General features: G+C 42.8%; 1 protein-coding gene across 1 annotated transcript in view; it reads right to left on the bottom strand.

The window, feature by feature from the left end:
• Nucleotides 1-3,990: 3,990 nt before the first annotated feature.
• LOC147441188 (uncharacterized) overlaps nt 3,991-20,590 on the bottom strand; it is a 33,314-nt gene continuing 16,714 nt past the window's right edge. The window contains exons 2-3 of the mRNA XM_086483401.1: nt 4,604-4,842; nt 3,991-4,510 (exon numbers count right to left, since the gene is read on the bottom strand). Coding sequence (XP_086339527.1) covers nt 4,149-4,510; nt 4,604-4,842 — 601 coding nt within the window. The 3' untranslated portion in view covers nt 3,991-4,148. The remainder of the gene's footprint in view (nt 4,511-4,603; nt 4,843-20,590) is intronic.

Raw genomic sequence — 20,590 nt, 5'->3', positions numbered from 1 at the left:
GGGCACTCATGGGCATTGAATAGATGATCATGGTCATTGTCTACCTGTATTGTATGTATATATACATTGTCACCCCACCTTAAAGGCACATTGTCCTTTAAGTGGGAGGTTGTTGGGGTGGTAAATCCCAATGTGTTGCGCCTAAGTGTTGGGCAGTCGGAGATTAACCGGGAACTAACAGTGACCATTCATTCTACATAAAACAGTAAGGACTCATAACCCTAACACTATTGTGTTTGGAGTCCACCCAAAGTTGTGTCTTCTTTTCTCTTCTCCATTGCTACGCATGCGCGCGCACACACACACACACACACACACACACACACACACACACGCTCTCGCACGCACACTTCACACAGAGAAAAAAACAAACGATGATGACTTCCTTTGCAGTAGGGGTTGCAAAGGGAGATAAGGTGAGCGAAAATGATGAGACCTACATGGTAGGGTTTCACTTGGCACATGTTGTTACAAGGGGTTCAATATGGTCTAGGAACTCATGGTGACCAATGTGAAACAAGGTTTATGAGAGGGTCCCTCTCATTCATGTTGCTGACTGTTTATAGTTATTTCCACACACAAGTACATCTTGTACTTGATGGATGTCCTATTTTTTGACATCATTTTATGAGACACATTCCACATGTGGAGAATATGAGTCTCTGAGATTAACACTCGCACCTCTTATTCCAATTATGTGTCGCGATACAGTCCCTAGTAGTGGTCATATCCGTTTATTAGACCATTTCAAGCATGTTGTATCAGGAACAATTTCATTGGCCATAAGTTATCGGATATGGAGTAAGACTTGTTAAAGTTACAAGTACGATTAAACAACATTAATAGATGGTTGTTTACGCATATAGCAAGGCTTTGTATTGTTAATGAAAATGTTTCATTATTGGTACCTAGATGTGATTAATTTTCACAAAGTCTAGTATGGTCCAAATATGTTGACAAGACTTTCACATGATTGCATTGGAAAGTATTTAGATCTTTTTCTCTATGCTGTGAGCATAACATTTACCATAAGCATTGGCAATTATAGTCATGGAAATGCAAATTTGAATCTGTTTATGCTAAATGCATACACACTAAGTGTTATGGGCCCTAGTGTTTAGCAAAGGCAGATTTAGAGCGGCATGCAAATTCATGATATTGATAGCTTATGAAGCATTTCACACTATATGTGGCGTACCTCTATGCAATTGATGGTGTGTCTACCAATCACCATGACAGGTCATGGCTCGATTTTGATACTTGTCGATATGTTGACTAAACTTTGTACAATTTATTCCATCCATTATTCCAATCTCTAAACTTCACCAAGTTGGTTGTTTATATTATGTATTGATTATGTGGATTACTCAAAAACATTGAGCGTTATTGTGACCCACATTTACCAGCCATTTATGGAGAATTGTTTGTAAACGGTTGGGAAGAAACAAGTCAATATCAGTACTGCCACTAATCCTGAGACAGATAGGCAGTTTACAAGGATATGCTAAGGAAATATGTCATCGAGAATCAATCCAATGAAAAAGTTTATTTCTGTAGTTTGGATTTTGCTTACAATAGTGCCAAGCATGTGACAACTGGTTTAGTTTATTGTTGCTTATGTATAGTTTTCAACCTAGATCACAAGTTATGGTAGGGTTGAGACTTGCGAAACTTTAGCGGGTCGAGAAATTTCTCCAAGACCACATGGATATACTGACATTTTCTCGTCAAAATGTTCGACAAGCGTGGGTTAGGTACAAAAATTATGCTAATAAGAAATGTTAGCAAGTTACCTTCAAGAAAGAGAAAGAGGTATTTTTATGCATACTAGAGCATTCAGAAAGTAGTTTGAAGACTGGGTCAATACCTAAATTATCTCCAAGATATTGTGGGCCTTTCAAGATACTCCAACAAGTTGGAAATACGTCTTACAAACTCTCATAACCTGCATACTCTCACATTCATCCGGTATTTCATGTAAGTCGTTTACGTAAACACTTAATAGGGATGACAATGTCCTTGACAAATATATTTTGGTTGAATTCATTGAACCTCCAACCCAACTATATGAGTTGAATGTTTTTTCAACTATCATAATCTGCATATGCATCATCATGTGCATTGACAAGCATAAGTCAAGTGGAAAGACAGACCTTAAGAAGGTGCCACTAGGGAAAACATTAGTGTTCTTAAGAAGAAATTTCCCACTTTTGTTTTTCACTTAAGAAGGTGCCACTTGGGAAAACATTAGTGTTCTTAAGAAGAAATTTTTCACTTTTGTTTTTCACTTGGCCAATCTGAACTGATCTTAGGGGTGCCTATATAGGGGTAGAAGTTGGGTGGAGAGACATGTTCAACTCCCTCAAGTCTCACACAAAGGCCCCTTCCTCCTTTGGAACAAACCAATAACTAGGAGTTGGCTCCCTATTAGTAGAGCTGCCTAGGAATCCTAAGGGAGGTACACATCTCTAATGAACAATTTGTGATAACCAAATAAAATAGCTCTACTATATCTATCTCTCGTATGTACAATTTTCCCAATCCCAAGGTAAATGCATAGGAAAAAGAGAAGGCCAAGAAAAAGGTTGTTTGTACGATATAGGTTTTTCATGTGAAAGCTTCTCCTTACTTCTTTGATGTCCAAGTCACATGCATGCTTGCACCTCATAAGTGTTGTTTTTCTTTACAGGAACTGTTCTTATATGCATAGACCCACAAGGCTCTCTCTCCAACATTACTGCTTTGTTTTTGGAGTAGGGTCGTCTTCATTATGGCATCCTGGATTTGGCCTCTTGAACTATCAAGAGCTATAAAAGGCAGCTAAGGAGTCTCTCCTCGAGGGCTTTCCAAATAGTTTCTCTCATTCTACAAACTTATGTAGACCTATGTCGCTTCCTTTCGTTAGTTGATCCTTGTTTATGTTGGTGTAAGTGGATAATTTTAGCGAGTACCCCAGGTTTATTTATTGCAAGTCGGAGGCTTTTACCTACTTAAGAGATTGTAAGACTCTTTCGATAAGAAAAAGGATCTAAGGTTGTCACTCTTCAAACAGATAGAGAAGTTGAGAACCTCCAAAGAATTTGCACAATGGTGCAAGTTTGAGGGGATTCAAAATTATTTAACTACTACCTACATTCCATCACATAATGAAGTTCAACAGAAGAGCTCGATGATCATGGAGATGGTTCATGCAATGTTTGATCATGCTTCCCTTTAACACCTTTTCATGCTTATTAGGGGTGCAAGTCATCAGTGGCACTTCAAAGTATTTGGGTATTTACCAACCTTTTTCATGTTCCAAAGGTGAGGTGGGCGAGCTCGCCGTCGCTTATGTGGTTCGGCAAAGTATGTGAAGATGATAATTTGTTGTCAAGCAAAGCTGCATTGATGCTGAGGAGGAGCTCCTGCTGATTGAGACAATGGCCCAGTAAAGCTGGCGTGTAAGCAGTTAATCCCAATTTATGTACCATATATATATCACCTTTCCTACCTCCTTTTTTCATCCATGCAAACAATTCGCCCCAGCGTATGATCCATTTGTGATCAACCATGCATATCCTATTGATCTCTCCCATAATCAACACACTGTCAACCTATTTGGATATTTGGGTAGCTACCTAAATTTAGATTCATCTCATGACTCAAAAGCTCTTGACAGTATTTATGAAACTTGATTGAAAAACTTGAAAGCCCAAAAGCATTATCTCTACATACCTACAACCAGAAAATCCATATTCTCTCCTTGAAAATCACATTCAATTTTGAAGGAATGTAGCCCAATAGTGTGCAATAGATCACACGAAGATTTAGAAATTTTCTCATGTAGGAAAACAAAGTCTTTTTCAGTGTTTTTCATACAATGGAAAACATCATGAGCTTCTGCTCGAGAGGCACCTCATAGCTAGCTAGGTACGATTGAAGGCAGGGGACCACCGGCCCTCCCACTGGGCCGGCGGTCCCCTGCCCCCAATCGTACCTAGCTAGGTATGCGGTGCCTCCCTCACAGAAGCTCATGTTGTTGAGGTAAGTCACAATGTGGGAATTATTGTGAGAATTTGTCCAAAACTTCTTGTGGATGATAGTTATATATGTCAAGCAGCGTCAACATGTGCACGAGCACTTTGATCAGCAACCGAGAGTTGCTCTCATTAGTTGACAATTAAAAAAACAAGCATCATGTGCACCTGAAACGAAGCAAGCTCATGGGAGAGGTAAAGTTCAATGTCGAGAGTCTTTCGCCGAAGTGACTCGACGGCAGCGAGCTCACCGTCGCTTATGTGGTTCGGCAAAGTATGTGAAGATGATAATTTGTTGTCAAGCAAAGCTGCATTGATGCTGAGGAGGAGCTCCTGCCGATTGAGACAATGGCCCAGTAAAGCTGGCGTGTAATCAAAGAGAGTCCTTTGGCTTTCATGCAGCCCAAGAATGGAGTAGATGAGAGTGATGGCTGATGTGGGTCTCCATCCCCCAAGCCATAGGAAAGCTGCCTCTAGAGGAGAATGTTGATGACCTGTATATACATACATACTGCACACACATGAGCATCTCTCTCTCTCTCTCTCTCTCTCTCTCTCTCTCTCTCTCTCTCTCTCTCTGATCTCACCGGCCATGCTGGAGAGGGCAGAGTCGTTGGAATTGAGGTGCAGCGACTCCTTGTACAAGTCCAGGCACCGCCTAAGAAGCTCTGTGATGTGGGCTTTCCACTTGATGGGGAGCTGCTGCCATTCTCGCAAATTGATCGAAGAGAGAGAGAGAGAGAGAGAGAGAGAGAGAGAGGGGCGGGGGGGGGGGGGGGGGGGGGGGGAACCAAAAAGCTCAAAGCTTTTGCGATTATATATAGATCTGGTGCTCTTTCCATGTCAGCAAGCTCAACAGCCAATCACTGTCCACCACGAATGTACGCTGAAGGCCTTTTTAGGGCTTTAGAGGGGAACGTGTCGACCATCCAAGGGCTGGTGGCTCATTTAGGGGGATATCGTGTCCCTTCGTCCCTGGCCCTTTTTGCCTTGCCCTGATGCTTTAACGGCTGCCCCCCCCCCTCCCCGCCTCCCCCCCTCCTCACACTCCACGTGCTCTCTTTTCTTCCTAAACATTTATACCCTGCACGCGTCCATGCCTCTCCATTGTAGCCTAGACGCCCTTATCTGATTCTAATTCTCATTCTGATTCTGATTCCTCCCCATTTTGTCTCTTCACACATTTTGTGTCTCACACCTCCTCCTTCCCTAAGAGTCTAAATTTACCCCTTTCTAGGATTTTTGGCACTGCGGTAGGCGGTTGCTATTGCATCTATTCAGTTATTAGTACAAAAGTGTGGCCCTGTACTACTGACCAAAATAGTAACATCTTTTTATACTTGACGGCGTGCCCTGTTCGTTGTGCGTGAGCTCTCTCTCTCTCTCTCTCTCTCTCTCTCTCTCTCTCTCTCTCTCTCTCTACGTGGCAGCAGAGGATGAGATGCTATTCTTTCAACTAGCAGTGCCACTCGTCTTATGGACGCCTTGTTTTTAATGTTTTTTTTTGAGTTTTTTTTTTTTTTTTTTTGGGGGGGGGGGGGGGGGGGGGGGGGTTTGGTAAGGAAGCTTTTTCTCCCTAAATTGCCAAACTTCCTCCTCATAAAGATATAGACAAAAAATATGATTGGAATTTTACAAATTTGAATGATTCTTCAATTGTATTATAGTTGCACACTCAGTCAACCTAAAGTAAGTCCCCAAAATTTATTGATACCCCCCACATATTCCTCTACCCCCTTCCCATGTACATTGGCGCACCTAGACCCACTACCTACCCAACACCTTGCACATGCAACCCCACTGCTTGTGACCCCTGGCCCTGGCCCGCTGTGCCTGCTAGCCACCTCCTTCCCTTCCCCCACCTCCCGCATGCTCATCACATGAGTGCAGGAACTCTTCCCTGCGACACAGGAAAGAAAGAGCATTGAGAGAGAGAGAGAGAGAGAGAGAGAGAGAGAGAGAGAGAGAGAGAGAGACCTTGGGATGCTTGCATGGCTACTCCGTCCGCGACAAAGAGAGAGTGTTGCCTGCTCATGTGCCAGTGACAGAGATATAGAGAGATAAATCTTTCACAACATGCAGTGGCCCAACACCTCTTGCGCCTACTTTCTTTCTTCACATGTTGTAGTGTCCATGCATGAGTCCGTGTGAGTGCGTGAGTGAGAAAACACGTGTACATATTGCTCACGATGGCAGTGCGCGAGAGAGAGAGAGAGAGAGAGAGAGAGAGAGAGAGAGAGAGAGAGAGAGAGAGAGAGAGGGTATCTTCTTACATACCAGTTAATTTACCTTTTCTCAAAATCAATATCGACCAGACATATTGTTGAAGTGGTGTTTCTTCCTTTTACCCTCTTTTGCAACCAACTAATGTGAATTTCAATTAATTGTAGGCTTAGCTAATGCAAAACTTCCTAGGGAGGAGGGGGGTCCTTACAAAGAGTTCCATACATGTGTCAGCAAGCTTATTGGTTCAGGTGCATACGTGTGAACTGTGTACACAGTAGGATCAAACCTAGCACCAAAAAATCCACCAAAACAAAAAGTCAAAGCTAGCTGTGTCAAGAATTAGTGAGAAATATCTAAAATTTCAAACCCCGGTGGTGGTGGGAAGCTCTCTTGCTGTGAAGAGATATTGAGCAAGGAGCACATTAAAGGAACTCTTGTTCAATTAAAGCACTCTAGCACTGCGCACAACACAAAACGTTGACTCCACTTGCAGCCATAACCCTTCAAATAACCACATAAGAAAATGTGTGAAGGTGGGTGTGTATGTGTGTGTACGCGGGGGGAGAGAGAGAGAGAGAGAGAGAGAGAGAGAGAGAGAGAGAGAGAGAGAGAGAGAGAGGGGAGGAGGGAGATAAAGGTTATAACTGCATCACCTACCTCTAGCATTAGCGTGCAATGCTTTGGAGCCAAAATATTCAAATTTCACTACTTCTTTCTATTTCACCAAGAAAAACTTAAACCATTTGATATTTCACATAAAAAAATTGGCCAAAAAAATGATAGATCTTTGATCACTAAATTAATCATACCCATTTGATTAACATTAATTAGCATGCTTGATAAAATTAGAGAGAGAGAGAGAGGGAGAAGTGACAAAGCAAAAACTTTTCATAGAATAAAATATACAAAAATTTTATGAATCATCTTCAAAAAGATCTCTACAAGTAGCATCATCTAGATCTAAATACATGGCTCCTAAATCAACAAAGAGAGAAATTGAATCGTCCCATGAGTGGCCTTAAAACATCATACATTAACATCATAAAAATTATTGGAGCAGTAGTTAAGCCAAAACGCAAGACTATAAATACTCATGATGGACAAACCTTGTCCTAAAAGCTCTTTTCTTGCTAGAGTCATTTTCCAAAAAAAAATAGGACTAGACAGCATGCAATTGAACAAGCTTTTATTGACAGCATGCTTTCCAGAAAAAATAGGACTAGACAGCATGCAGTTGAACAAGCTTTTATTGGAGCTCAAAGAAAAGGTGGGAACAACAATTTAGCCACTTCTTATGGTTTTGTTGTGAGTGGAAAAGCTTATGTTGCTAATGCTTTTGCTGGCAACACTTCGTTTGGAAATTCTGGTGATAAGGGCAAAAAGAAGATGCATTGCGATTGTAAAGCTAATGATCACTTGATCAAGCAGTGTCCAAAATTGAAGGCAAAAGAGGCTGGATCCACTACAGGATCCAATGCAAGTGAAGCAATTATAGAGTCTTCTGTCAAAGGAGATTGTGATGTTGATGTTAATGTAGAATGGGCATTTAGTGCAGAGTGCACTTATGATCCTATTGTCCATGATGCATGTATATTAGTTGATGCAGATTCACATGTCTGGTATTTTGATAGTGGTGCTACAAAGCACATTACCTCACATCATGATTTGTTTACCTCTATTGAGTTTGTCCCTCATGGGAATACGGTTACTTGTGCCAACAATGCCTCTTATCTTGCTCAAGGAGTTGGAAAGATTGTGCTTACTGCTGCAAATGGCAGTTCTTTCACACTTGTTGATGCACTTTATGTACTTGGAATCAAGAAGAATCTTTTGTCTCTATCTACACTTGCTAGACTTGGACTTGTAGTCAAATTTGTGGATGACAGATGTACAATTCATGATCTCAGTTTTGGTGGTGAAATTGTTACATCTTGCCTTTTATGTCGTGGGTTGTATAAGCTCACTTTGTATGACAAGTGTCGAGGAAATTTTACAAATGCACTTGCAGATTCAAGGGCTGTTTCAGATGCAAAATTGTGGTATGCACGTTTTGGGCATTTGAGTTTGCTGCATTTACAAAAATCTAATATGGTTGCTTCTTTGCCGCCTCTTGAAGCACTTGTCAAACATGTTTGTGAAGGCTGTATTTTGGGTAATGCAGCGTGCTAAGTTTCCTAAGGATGGGTCAGTTCGTGCTACATGCAAATTGCAACTTGTGCATAGTGATGTTTGTGGACCTATGCAAACTCCATCCTTGGAAAATTACTTGTACTTCATGACTTTCATTGATGACTACTCTTAGGGGGGTGCACTATGTAATCGTGTTAATGTATAACGTGAGTTCGAAAGGAGGGGTTTTAAAATGCAAAACTTTCAGGCAATTTAACAAAGATACATTAAAATAAGGGGTTTTGATATTCACTTTTTTTTTAAATCCTAAAATAAGGGATCATTTTATTAATTTTTACATGTTAAAAGAGGGGTTTTTTAATACCCCGTGAATGCACATTATATAGGGGGGTAGTGAACAGTGAACCCCTCGAGTGAGGACTCCAGCATGCATGGGTATATCCGTTGAAAGCTAAGCCCGAAGTGTTCCTGTGCTTCAAGCAATTTATTTCTATGGCTGAAAATGTCTCGAAATGTACTATGGGCACCCTCTGCTCTAATCGAGGGGGGGAGTATATGTCTCATGAATTTAATGCATTTCTGGCTAGTCGTGGGATAAAACACCAATGTACAGTGCCATATACACCTCAGCAAAATGGTGTTGTTGAGAGGAAAAGTAGGTCTCTTATGGAAATGGTAAGATGTATGGTCAAGAGTCAAGCTTTACCACATTTGTTTTGGCTTGAGGCTGTCATGTGTGCCACTTATGTACTCAACAGGTGTCCTAAAAAAGCGTTGCAGTCTATGACTCCATATGAAGCATGGCATGATAGAAAGCCATCTATTGAGCACATGAGTGTTTTTGGCTGTTTGGCTTATGGTCTAGTGCCACAAGTGCAGTGTAGAAAACTAGATGATAAGGCTGTCAAATGTATTTTTGTTGGTTATAGTGCTGAAAGCAAAGGTTACAGGTTGTACCATCTGCAAACAAAGAGTATTTTGGTCTCACATGATGTTGTGTTTGTGGAAGATTCTGTTCAACGTTTGCTGTCATGTACCAGAGACAGTAATGTAAGCTCACATGACATTTATGACACTTTGTTGCCTCTTTTTAATGGTGGAAGTACGAATGTAAATTCCAATGAGGAAAATGTACAACCTATGGGGGTTTTTGAAAATGTTATAGATCAACCTATTACTGATGCAGATGTACATGATGTACTTGATGAGGAAAGAGATGAAAATGAGCAGGCTAGATGTAAGCCAAAATGGCTGGTGCATACTTTGTGTGACAGTAAATTGGATGCACCTTTGTCTAGTCGTACTCGTTGAGGCTCTCACCGAAGTAAAGACAGCAGAAGTTCACAGCATGCATCTTATGCATCAGTTTGTTGTGCTTTACCTGTGTCTAGCTTACATGATGTTGAGGAACCTTTGTCTTTTGATCAAGCACAAAATTCAAAAAATTGGATGGCTGCCATGCAATGAGAATATGATGCACTTATAGAAAATGACACATGGAATTTATGTGATTTTCCTCCTAGCAAAAAGGCCATTGGTACAAAGTAGGTCTACAAGTTGAAACGCAAGCCAGATGGTGAGTTTGATCACCATAAGGCTTGACTTGTTGCAAAACGCTATGCGCAGCACAAAGGCATAGATTATGAAGAAACTTTTGCTCCCACTTGTCGTATGACTACTGTTCGTTTTCTATGTGCATTGGTAGCTCATTTTGGTTGGGATGTACATCAGTCAAACATTGTTACTGCTTTCTTGAATGGTGACATATTTGAGGAAGTTTATGTACAACGCAGCCTAGCGGTTTGTCAAGAAAAGACAAGAGGATAAGGTGTGCAAATGTAACAAAGCTTTGTATGGGTTGAAGCAATCTCCTCATGCTTGGTATGAGAAGGCTGACACTCACTTGGTCAAACGAGGCTTTCGTAACAATCCAATAGAAAGCACATTGTATGTAAAGCGTGAGGGTGATGTACTTCTCATTGTGGTTCTTTAAGTAGATGATTTGCTGATCGCTGGACCAAATGAGAGACATATTGCTGAATTTAAGGCTGATTTGAATGCTACTTTCAAGATAAAATATTTGGGGTTGTTGCATCATCACTTGGGCATATAGCTTAAGCAGTGTGATGGTTGTATTGCATTGTGTCAGAAACACATAGAGACATTGCTATGTAAGTTTGGACTTAAGGATTGCAAACCTATTGCCATTCTGTTAACCCTCACGGCACACGGACACCCTATCGCCTACGATGGACGCGTATTATGTATTATTTAGAGTCAAGTACCGGGCTTGTCAGACCAATAAGAAAAGGGTAAGAGTGATCGCCGATGAGAGACGCACTCTAACTGGGACATTCAAGGGATTAGTTGGCTAAGCATGGGCGCCCAAGTGTGAATGGGGTGAGCTCATATAAAAGCCAACTAAACCTAATTTTTACTCATTCTCTCATTTGTGCAATAGAAGAGTGCTCTTGCTCCATCTCCATCTTCTTCTTCTTCACCTCCTTGTGTGTGTGTGTGTGTGTGTGAGAGAGAGAGAGAGGGAGAGTGTGTGTGCGATCGAGCATTACGAAGGCACGACGGCGGCGAAGCGGTTGAGCGCGGCACGACTGCAGCTTCTTCTTCATCGCGGCGAGGAATCCACCACGAAGGCGAGCGTAGAGCGGTGAGTGACACACCCTTTGCTCTCTTGAGCTTGCTAGTTTAGGCTTGTTGTGTGCTTGGAGCCGTCTGCGGCTCGCACACGGTGTATCGGCAAGTCCCTTGCTTGGACAGTGCGGCAAGGAGCGCACATTTTTGGCGCCGCTGCCGGGGATATGCCCTACACTAAGCTCGGTTAGCACTTTACGCTTTCTTGTGGTGCAATTTCTATCATAGGAAAGGCAGGGAATGAGGGTGTGTAGCTGTGTGGAGATTTCTGTTTTTTGCGTTTTCTATGTTTTATGGTTTGCACTGCGCAGTTAGCATTTCTTGCGTTTTTGCATTTTCTGCATTTTCTGCATTTTCTGGTTCTGTCAAGCTTCAATTTCTGCAATATCTGCATTTTCTGTGTTAAATTTTCTATCAAGTTCCAGTTTCTGCAATTTTCTGCATTTTCTGTGTTTTTTCAATTTTCTGCAATTTCAATTTCTGTAATTTCAATTTTTGCATTTTCTGCATTAAAAAAATAAAAAATAATAAAAAATATTTTTTTTTTAAAAAAAATCTGGAAAAAAATTTATTAAAAAAAAACGGAAAATAAAAACGCAAGTGAGTTAAATTTTCGAAAATAAAAAACGTGAGTTTTAAAACGGACGGGTTGGTTTGTATAAAAGATAGATCAGGATCGGGATCATTTCCCCAAGCCCAAGCCCAAGCCCAAGCCCAAGCCCAGGCCCAGGCCTCAGTCATATGATATATACTAGACTCACTCTTATATATATACCCTACTCCCTCAAGAGAGAATGAGAGCATGTGGGAAAAGTCCTCCCCTCTCCTCCCTTCTCTTCCCACTTGCACCTTTAGAATTGCTATTTGGAGCCTAGTTCCCTAGCTAGGAAAAGACTGTTTCGGGCTTTTCTGGAGCAAAATAGAACCAAACGGAAGGCTGTAAAGAGCGCGTCCCTCCTAGCGATACGCTCGTTTCGAGCTATCACACGGCCCATTCCACGACACGCTCTAAAAAATCTAGCAAAAAAAAAAAAACAAAAAACACGCAAAAAACTAGTCACAAGGCCTCCTAGTGCAACTTTTTGACACCTTAAGGTATCAAAAGCACATGCACTTACGCTCTGGGCGGGTGCTAGAACACGAGCATATTGAGAGTGCCTCTGTTCATACGGACACCCATTACCCATCCACGAGAGGCTCTAGACCCTCATCGGGGACACAAGGTAGCACCACCCAAGACCCTAAAATAGCCGCTAGTGATTCCTCCTCCGACTCACAAATCATGGAAGCATACCCTACCCAAAACACTGAGAGAGAAGGCCATGCACCTCTCGAAGCTCCACAGCCTAGTACTAGTATGTTTAGCCGTTTCATGGAAACATTAGGTAGAGCTACTCGCTCGGAACCTGATGCAAATGAAGCACACGAAGGGGGTGGGGAAGTGGACTCTCCTTTCACATCGCACGTGGACCCCACACCCCCAAAGAGTGTCCATGTGGATATCCTGCCAACTTCTTACCAAGAAGGCCCTGTTGAGCTGCCTCCTTCAGAAGTTCCCTCTAGAGTACCATTGGTGACAAGTAAAACCACGGGGAGTAGCATTGCTTCTACCTCACAAGAAACCGTTAACACGTCGACTCTAGAAGGATTGTTCATTAATGATCATTGGACATACGACCTCCACACTGAGGTGTTGACGGATCTACACTCTGGCCACGCCTACCATGTAGGATGGATAGAGATTGTACAATCCACCTCTAGTGCCACGAGCATTGAAGATCAACAGAAAATGATATGTAATGTTATCCATGGCATTATTCAATCAGAAAGGCAAAACCGAGGGGTAAATATACTCTCAACTAGCCCCATGAGATTTCTGGATACGAGCAAGGCTCAACAGCCTACTCTATCACAAATGGAGACTCCTCTAATGAGCCCCATGGACCCATCTTACGTCATTTCACTTGGGGTCTCTATGCAATCTGAGCCTCCGAGCGACAACTTTAGCTTCCCTAACTTGGCTCAACCCTCTATTAAGGAAAACACAGTGCCAACTCCAGGGATAAGCCTGACAGAGAATGTACCGATGACATCTACGGTTAGCGCAGTGCCACTACCTAGTGTCGTAGTACCTAATATGGGGCCTCGACCATATGTGCCTCTAGCCCCTTATGCACACATGGCCCCCACACCTCCAATTGTACCACTTGCTTATGCTCCTCGAGCGCCGCTCCCTAGCCCTTATCCGAGTGGACCTATGCCTGGTTATGTTCCATATCCTGCATCATCCACACATATGCCAAGACCGGTACCCGTCCCTCTCCCACATATGATTCCAAGAGTACCTCCACCGGCCCTACCTCCTCACATAGGTGACTTGGCAGCGTTTGCTCAAACCATAGGTCGATCTATCGCGGAAAATATGCGTCATGCATCTGATAGAGAGCCTAGAAGTAAGGCAGTACAAATTGCCAAACTCACGCAAAAATTCAATGGGGACGAAGATGCTAGAAAACACATTGAAGTGTTTGAACAAGTATGTGATTCCTTAGGGGAACGCAACGAACTACATAAGTGCAATGCCTTAAGCTTGACATTAAGTGGGAAGGCTGGAGATTGGTATAGAACCCTAAGGGTGGACGAGAAAACAATCTACCCTACCCTTCGAAGGTTGTTTCTAAAGGAGTACATACGAGAAGGTGTGCTTTGGGGTGTAGCATCTCAGCTACAGAAGGCCGAACGTAAGGAAGGAGAGTCAGTAAGGGACTTCATTAGTCGTCTAAAGCACTTAAAATCTCGCTGCCCTGTAAATGAGCGCTTCAACAATAACCAACTGCTTGATCGATTCATTCGAGGGTTGAGGAATGAAGGAATCTATAATGGACTAGTGATTAGGGTATCACAACCTGGGAAGATGTCACTGCCAATGCAATCCAATTAGAGGACAACTTGATGATAGCAGGCATGAGGGTGTCTACTGACACGAGATCCACTAGCTCACAAGCCATTGAGTATGAACCCATGACTGCAAAGCCCATTGCCAATGAGCCAAAGGTATTTGAGACATTCTTGACAGACCTCACCAAGGCAATCCAAGAGTCTCTTAAGGATAATCGACCCCCTCAAAATAGTCACATGTATCCAAGAAGGGAGCAACAATGGTGTTCCATTTGCTTAGGTCCACATAGCACTAGTGAGTGCCCTACGTTTAGAGTAAAATTTAATGGAACTTGCAACGCATGTGGTAGGTATGGTCACCAAGCTAAGGATTGTTTAATGATCAAACGTATGATGGCAAATAGACCACCTGTAGCCTGGACGGATGCACCTCGAGCTCCTGTATTGATGCCTGCTCCACCTGTTGAGCAACTACCGCAACACATGGTCCCTAGATCTCAAAATGTTGTACAAGCTACACCGCTACCACCTCCTGTGCTAGGATCGCAGCCCCCGCATCCAAGAGTCGCCCCTATGAACCAAGTGGGTTGCGAGCCATCTAATGCTTATGCAGATGGCTGTGAGGAGGAAATAGACACTAGTATTGCCTACGGACTTGATACATTGGAAGAGTGTCCTATATACTACATGGAAGATTGTTGGGGGCAAGTCAAGCCGGTTTATCAAGCTACTGCTCTCGCATCCAGAGGTCAAAATATGAACACCCAGGCTAGGAGGCCACCTCTTCAATGCTACGAGTGTGGTGGACCACATCGGGCAGCGGAGTGCCCTATTAGGCTGCAAAAGAATGCTGCACAGATGCAAACGAATCAAGGGAGCACGTCTGCAATGCCAATACTCACATGTAATCGTTGTGGCATAGATCACTTGATTGCCCAATGCCCCTATGACCCAAATGCGCCTAAAATCACACCCCTAAATTTGGTCGAAATTGCTAGTGTGACATCGCCAATACCACCCGTCGCACCCGCTTATGCGATTACACGGTCCATGCTTCAAGGGCCAGGACATATCCTCGAAGAGAGAGATACCGCGTCAGTTATCCAAGCAAATAAAAAGAAGACACGAAGGAAGAAGTTGCAAAATACGGAAAATTCAAAGCCAAGTTCCAAAACAAACATAGGAACAGGAGATGACCCCGTGTATATGAATGACCTCGAGGATGATTCAGATTCAATCGAGACAATGGAGACTAGAACGAATACCACAAAGGGAAAGACCAACAAAGAAAACCGTAACATGGAACCAAATGAAAACCGAATAAGAGAAAACCATAAAGAGCCTCTGAAAACACCACAAGTGTTTCCAAATCCAATCCAAGACCCCAAAGATAAACCGCAGGGGCAAAAAGGGAAGAATCGTAAAAAGAAGATTGGGACGTACCCAAACCCAGTAGACGAGATTGAGCAGGTGAAACATCTAAAAGGTTTGGTGGAGGAGACTCAAAGGAAACTAGAACCAGAACCCATGCATGTCAAAATTCATGACACAGTGTTTCCCACGCAAGTTCATCCACCCCACATGAACCATAGACCGTTAGCCATATCTAGTATCATCCAAGAAGGGAGTGAGGACGGGACATCAGAAAGTGAGCATACACCTTTCTTGTTGGAAAGGATGTTTAACGAAGGAATACCTGATCCCATTGAGGAATATGAGATTCCATCCTCACCAGTTCCTAGTCAAGGACCTACACCCTGCAAAACGCCAATGAATGTTGCCAAACTAGTGGACTTCATGTCTTCTGAGGTCCGAACCACGATCATAGCAAAGCTGTATGGAGATCCTGAGTTATTCCTTGCACTTCGAGCATTCCTTAACGGAGAGCTACGAACGGGATTACCGCAGTTTGCGCAACCAAATAGGCCTGACTCGATTATGATTGATGAGGAAAATCATGTGCAATCACTTGACTTAGATGGACACGAGTCTGTGATCGAGGTACCCATTAACGAATTAGGGCAGTATTTTGAAGGCGACGAGTCTAATGCGACCCTACCCATCACTACCAAGGGATTAACTATAAAGGGAATTCTTGATGGTGGTGCGGGAGTTAGCATCGTTACAAAAGATTGTTGGGAATCCATGGGAAAACCCCGCCTCAGTGTTACTAACATTGTGGTAAAGATGGCAAATGGTACCATAGCCAAAGCTATGGGGATGCTCAAGGATCTTAAGATCAAAGTTCTAGGATACAAGGTACGACATACGTTCATTGTAATGGATTTCTCTAAACACCTTATGTCATATGAGATGATTTTAGGACGACCATTCATGAGGGAAGCACAAATGGTTCACGATTGGTCTAAAAATCATGTCTATTTGCAATTCCAAGACTCTGTCCTTAGAGTGGATTTGGTGACCGGTAAGGTACACCCCTTAGGGAGTAAAACCATTATTGATCATCGCTCTGACACCACGGTTCACTCGGCCCCACTACAATATTGTTACACTTGTAAGAAGGATACAGACATTGGCCAAGATTCTCCTTATATGGATATCCTACCTGGGATGACTGAGTTGGACAATGTGGATTGGGTCCACCTAGCATCAACCATAGACACTTGGGGAAATAGGGGGACGACCTGGGTAACGCCTGAGGGGGATGAAATGCCTGTACCCTTAAATATGCTATAAGCAATGCATATCGCTTCTGACAAGACTCATCCTAATGTAACGAAGAAAACATACAAGTGGGTCCCTAAAGCTTCTTTAGTGACCATAGCTAGTGCTAAAAAACAGAAGCCTTGTAAGAAACGTACCACTCGCTCCAAGAAAAGTAAGAAAATGGTGCGATGGATCCCTAAACGACTATTGGAAGCCCAAGGCTACTATCAAGGAAATGATCAAATCTGGGTGCCAAAACGTAGATTGTACTCTTACCTATCACCTGACCCATGTGAGCCCCATCCCGTAGCTCCAAAACGAATCAATGATCATGGAAAGAAAAAAATCACAGAATGCTACACACCCGCTCCCGAGCTAGTTTGGGTACCAAAGAAAGAACGATTTGTTCCACCTAGCTCAGGAAGGGGGGAGTCCCATGAAGCTTCTAGCTCCTCATGTAATACATCCATAGAGGTAAAAGCTTCTACACAGCCTCCATCTATAGTAGTGGACCTCCATGAAGCGACCAAAGAATCCACACCTCCCAGTGTTCAAGAATCACCTGATGAACCACTTCAAGTTCGATCCTGGGAGAGTACCTTACCACCCTTGCAGCTTGACGAGGCACCTAGGGTAATAGAAAACTACTTGCAAAAATCCTCACCTATTACCAACTGGAACAATTGGTTTCAAAGGGTGACAAGCTCATTTCAAACGGTATGATCTACCCAAGGAAGGGGGGAGTGTTTGTGGACATCTATCATTCACTTGCTTCCCTCTCAACCTTTCTCCCTGAGCTCTATATCTCCTAATCTTAGGGAATGTACATATAAAGCTTTATACTCACAAACAAAAAAATATATTTAAAAAAAATAAAAATAAAGAGCAAGAGCAATTAGCAAACGAGTATGCACATTAAAAGTCAAAACATTGACTCAGACCTACACATGTCACATCTGGTACAGTGAAACAGAAACCTATGCCATAAAACACCTTTGATCCTCATCACTTGAGTGATGGAGGGTAGGTAAGATTAGTACGATAGAAGTGTTTCTGTTTTAGAGTTGAGTGATTCGCAAAGTTCTCTTTTCCCACTAATGTGCCTCCTGGAGGGATTCCTTTTGTTTCCTAGTGTGTACAGGAGCGTGTTGCTATTGATAGGATTTGGACCTTCATGGAATCTTTCTCTCGTTCACACTTCAAATCAAGCGCGACCATCAACACAAACAGGTGTTTTATGTCCATTAGCATTGCCCTTATCTTTTTGCATCCATGTTTGTCTGCTTTGATTGTGATTGGTAGCCTAATATTCAATGCATTTGCTTAGTATCAAACATTTAATTCAATGTAATGTTTTGTCATAATCACTTGTCTAGGTTTAAAAATCAAGCAATCCATGGGGAATGCCTTCCTAATAAGCAATGGTTACTTAGGTTCTTAATCCGATTTAGGCAGCATTGTATGAAATGTACTAGGGCTTTCTAGTGGGCTTAACCCTAGTGACCTTTAGCTTAAGTATTATAAAAGGAGTTTACTAATGTGATGAGCCTGGGGAGGGTAACAGTGTTATATGACCCCCCAAAGTTACAAAATTTAAATGTTGAAAATGAACAAACAAAAAATCAAAGTGCCAAAATGTAAAATTTTAAGGTGGAAGAGAAATCCCTGCTTAAATTGGTACTTCACTCACATGTATCGCCTATGGTACTAGAGCCCTAGAGGTTCCCAGTGTGGGCACTTTTCCTTGAAAAGCAAAAAACCCAACGCATACAAAATAAGCACACACATCAAAATTGAATCAATGTGAAAAGACTTTGGGGGGTCAATGAAAAAGTAATCAGTCAGGCGATGATTTCATGAGAAATTCCTTTTATGGTAGTTTAACTACAAGGTCTTCTAGATATAGCCTCTAGTCAGCCCTCGAACATGAATACTTGGCTCTCGCGATTAAACAACTTAATTGACCACAGAAAATTAAGAAGCTTACCCATGGTATTAATATTCGATCTCTAGTGCCTTTCGATCGTCAAATTAGCGACCCCAGACTTGTTTAATTTTTTACCTTTACATCTGTTTATGCATTTGATTACATTGCAATTTAATGTTCATTGCTAACAAATTGTTTGAAATTCTTTTACCAATCAATTTGTCTACCTAAAACTGCATATTCTTTTTAAGAGAATGCAATTACTGTGCCAATGTTGTTTGATTTTGCAGTGACTGAAGAAGGCTAAGGACATTCATCTCAAATGCTCTTCCACCTCGACGAACCAGCTGCAACTCAATAGCTTCCGAGGACGGAATCTACATCACGAAGGGGGGCATGTTAACCCTCACGGCACATGGACACCCTATCGTCTACGATGGACGCGTATTATGTATTATTTAGAGTCAGGTACCGGGCTTGTCGGACCAATAGGAAAAGGGTAAGAGTGATCGCCGATGAGAGGCGCACTCTAACTGGGACATTCAAGGGATTAGTTGGCTAAGCATGGGCGCCCAAATGTGAATGGGGTGAGCTCATATAAAAGCCAACTAAACCTAATTTTTACTCATTCTCTCATTTGTGCAATAGAAGAGTGCTCTTGCTCCATCTCCATCTTCTTCTTCTTCACCTCCTTGTGTGTGTGTGTGTGTGAGAGAGAGAGAGAGAGGGAGAGTGTGTGTGCAATCGAGCATTACGAAGGCACGACGGCGGCGAAGCGGTTGAGCGCGGCACGACTGCAGTTTCTTCTTCATCGCGGCGAGGAATCCACCACGAAGGCGAGCGTAGAGCGGTGAGTGACACACCCTTTGCTCTCTTGAGCTTGCTAGTTTAGGCTTGTTGTGTGCTTGGAGCCGTCTGCGGCTCGCACACAGTGTATCGGCAAGTCCCTTGCTTCGACAGTGCGGCAAGGAGCGCACACATTCCCATGGAAGTAGGTTTGAAGTTAATTCTACATGATGCTAGTGATCCTGCAAATGTCACTCTTTACCAAACTGTTGTTAGATGCCTCATTTATGTATGCACGAGTTTGGATATTCAGTTTGCAGTCTCATAGGTTAGCAGATTTATGCATAGTCCAGGGTCTAAGCATTGGCAGGCTGTCAAGAGGATTTTTCTCTACTTAAGTGACGCTTTACATTTTGGCTTGTTTTATCCCAAGGGGTGATCATTGCTGCCAGACTTACATGCTTTTCCGGACTCAGATTGGGCTGGTTGTTTTAACCTGCGAGTCCATGTTTCACAATTACAGTTGAGTATGTATGGCTCAGACGCCTTATAGCTAATTTGGGTGTTGGACAGGACACTGCAAACACTATCTACACTGACACTCAGAGTGCATTGGGAGTTGTGAGAAACCCAGTTTTTCATGCTCGCATAAAGCACATTGAGGTGCATTACCACTATGTCAGGGAGAGGCTCTCAGCAGGAGAGATCGGCTTGGCTTATGTGCCAACACAGGACAGCCTTGCAGATATTTTCACAAAGGCATTGTCTCGTGAGAAGTTTGAAGCTTTCCGCAAAGCTTTGGTCTTACTCCCCTTTGTGGACTGATCATGTCCTCAGGGCATGGCACTTCCCTTTACTCATGTGCCAGCTCGCGTTCACCTCATCACTCCAAGGGGGATTTGTGAACATATACATGTCGTAGTGATGTGTGTGAACACACTTAGGACCGCTGGGGCATTTTTCCCCTCTTTAGGAGGTTTTTTCCCCCGCGCATTGTATATACATCCATCACTCAGGGCTATCTATCTTTCCATTTCACACTAAGTAATACACTCTCTGTTGTGTGCCTTGAGCTTCCTTCGTCTTCTCCAAGCTGTGTGTGTTTCCTTGCAACCCTAATTCCAACAATCATCATAATGACAATCATCCTCCTCACTAAAATTGGTTGCGGTGCGACTTGATTCATCGATCTCTCTCTCTCTTCTCGGTCTCCTCCTCATCCAAAGTGCTAGGTGGGAGAGGGTCGCATATGGTCTCCACTTCACTAATGTCAAAAATGGTGCTTCATTGA

Source organism: Adiantum capillus-veneris, chromosome 15 (genome assembly GCF_014529385.1).
Source record: "Adiantum capillus-veneris isolate H3 chromosome 15, ASM1452938v2, whole genome shotgun sequence".
Classification (NCBI taxonomy): Eukaryota; Viridiplantae; Streptophyta; class Polypodiopsida; order Polypodiales; family Pteridaceae; genus Adiantum; species Adiantum capillus-veneris.
This window is presented reverse-complemented; position numbering and strand designations above follow the sequence as displayed.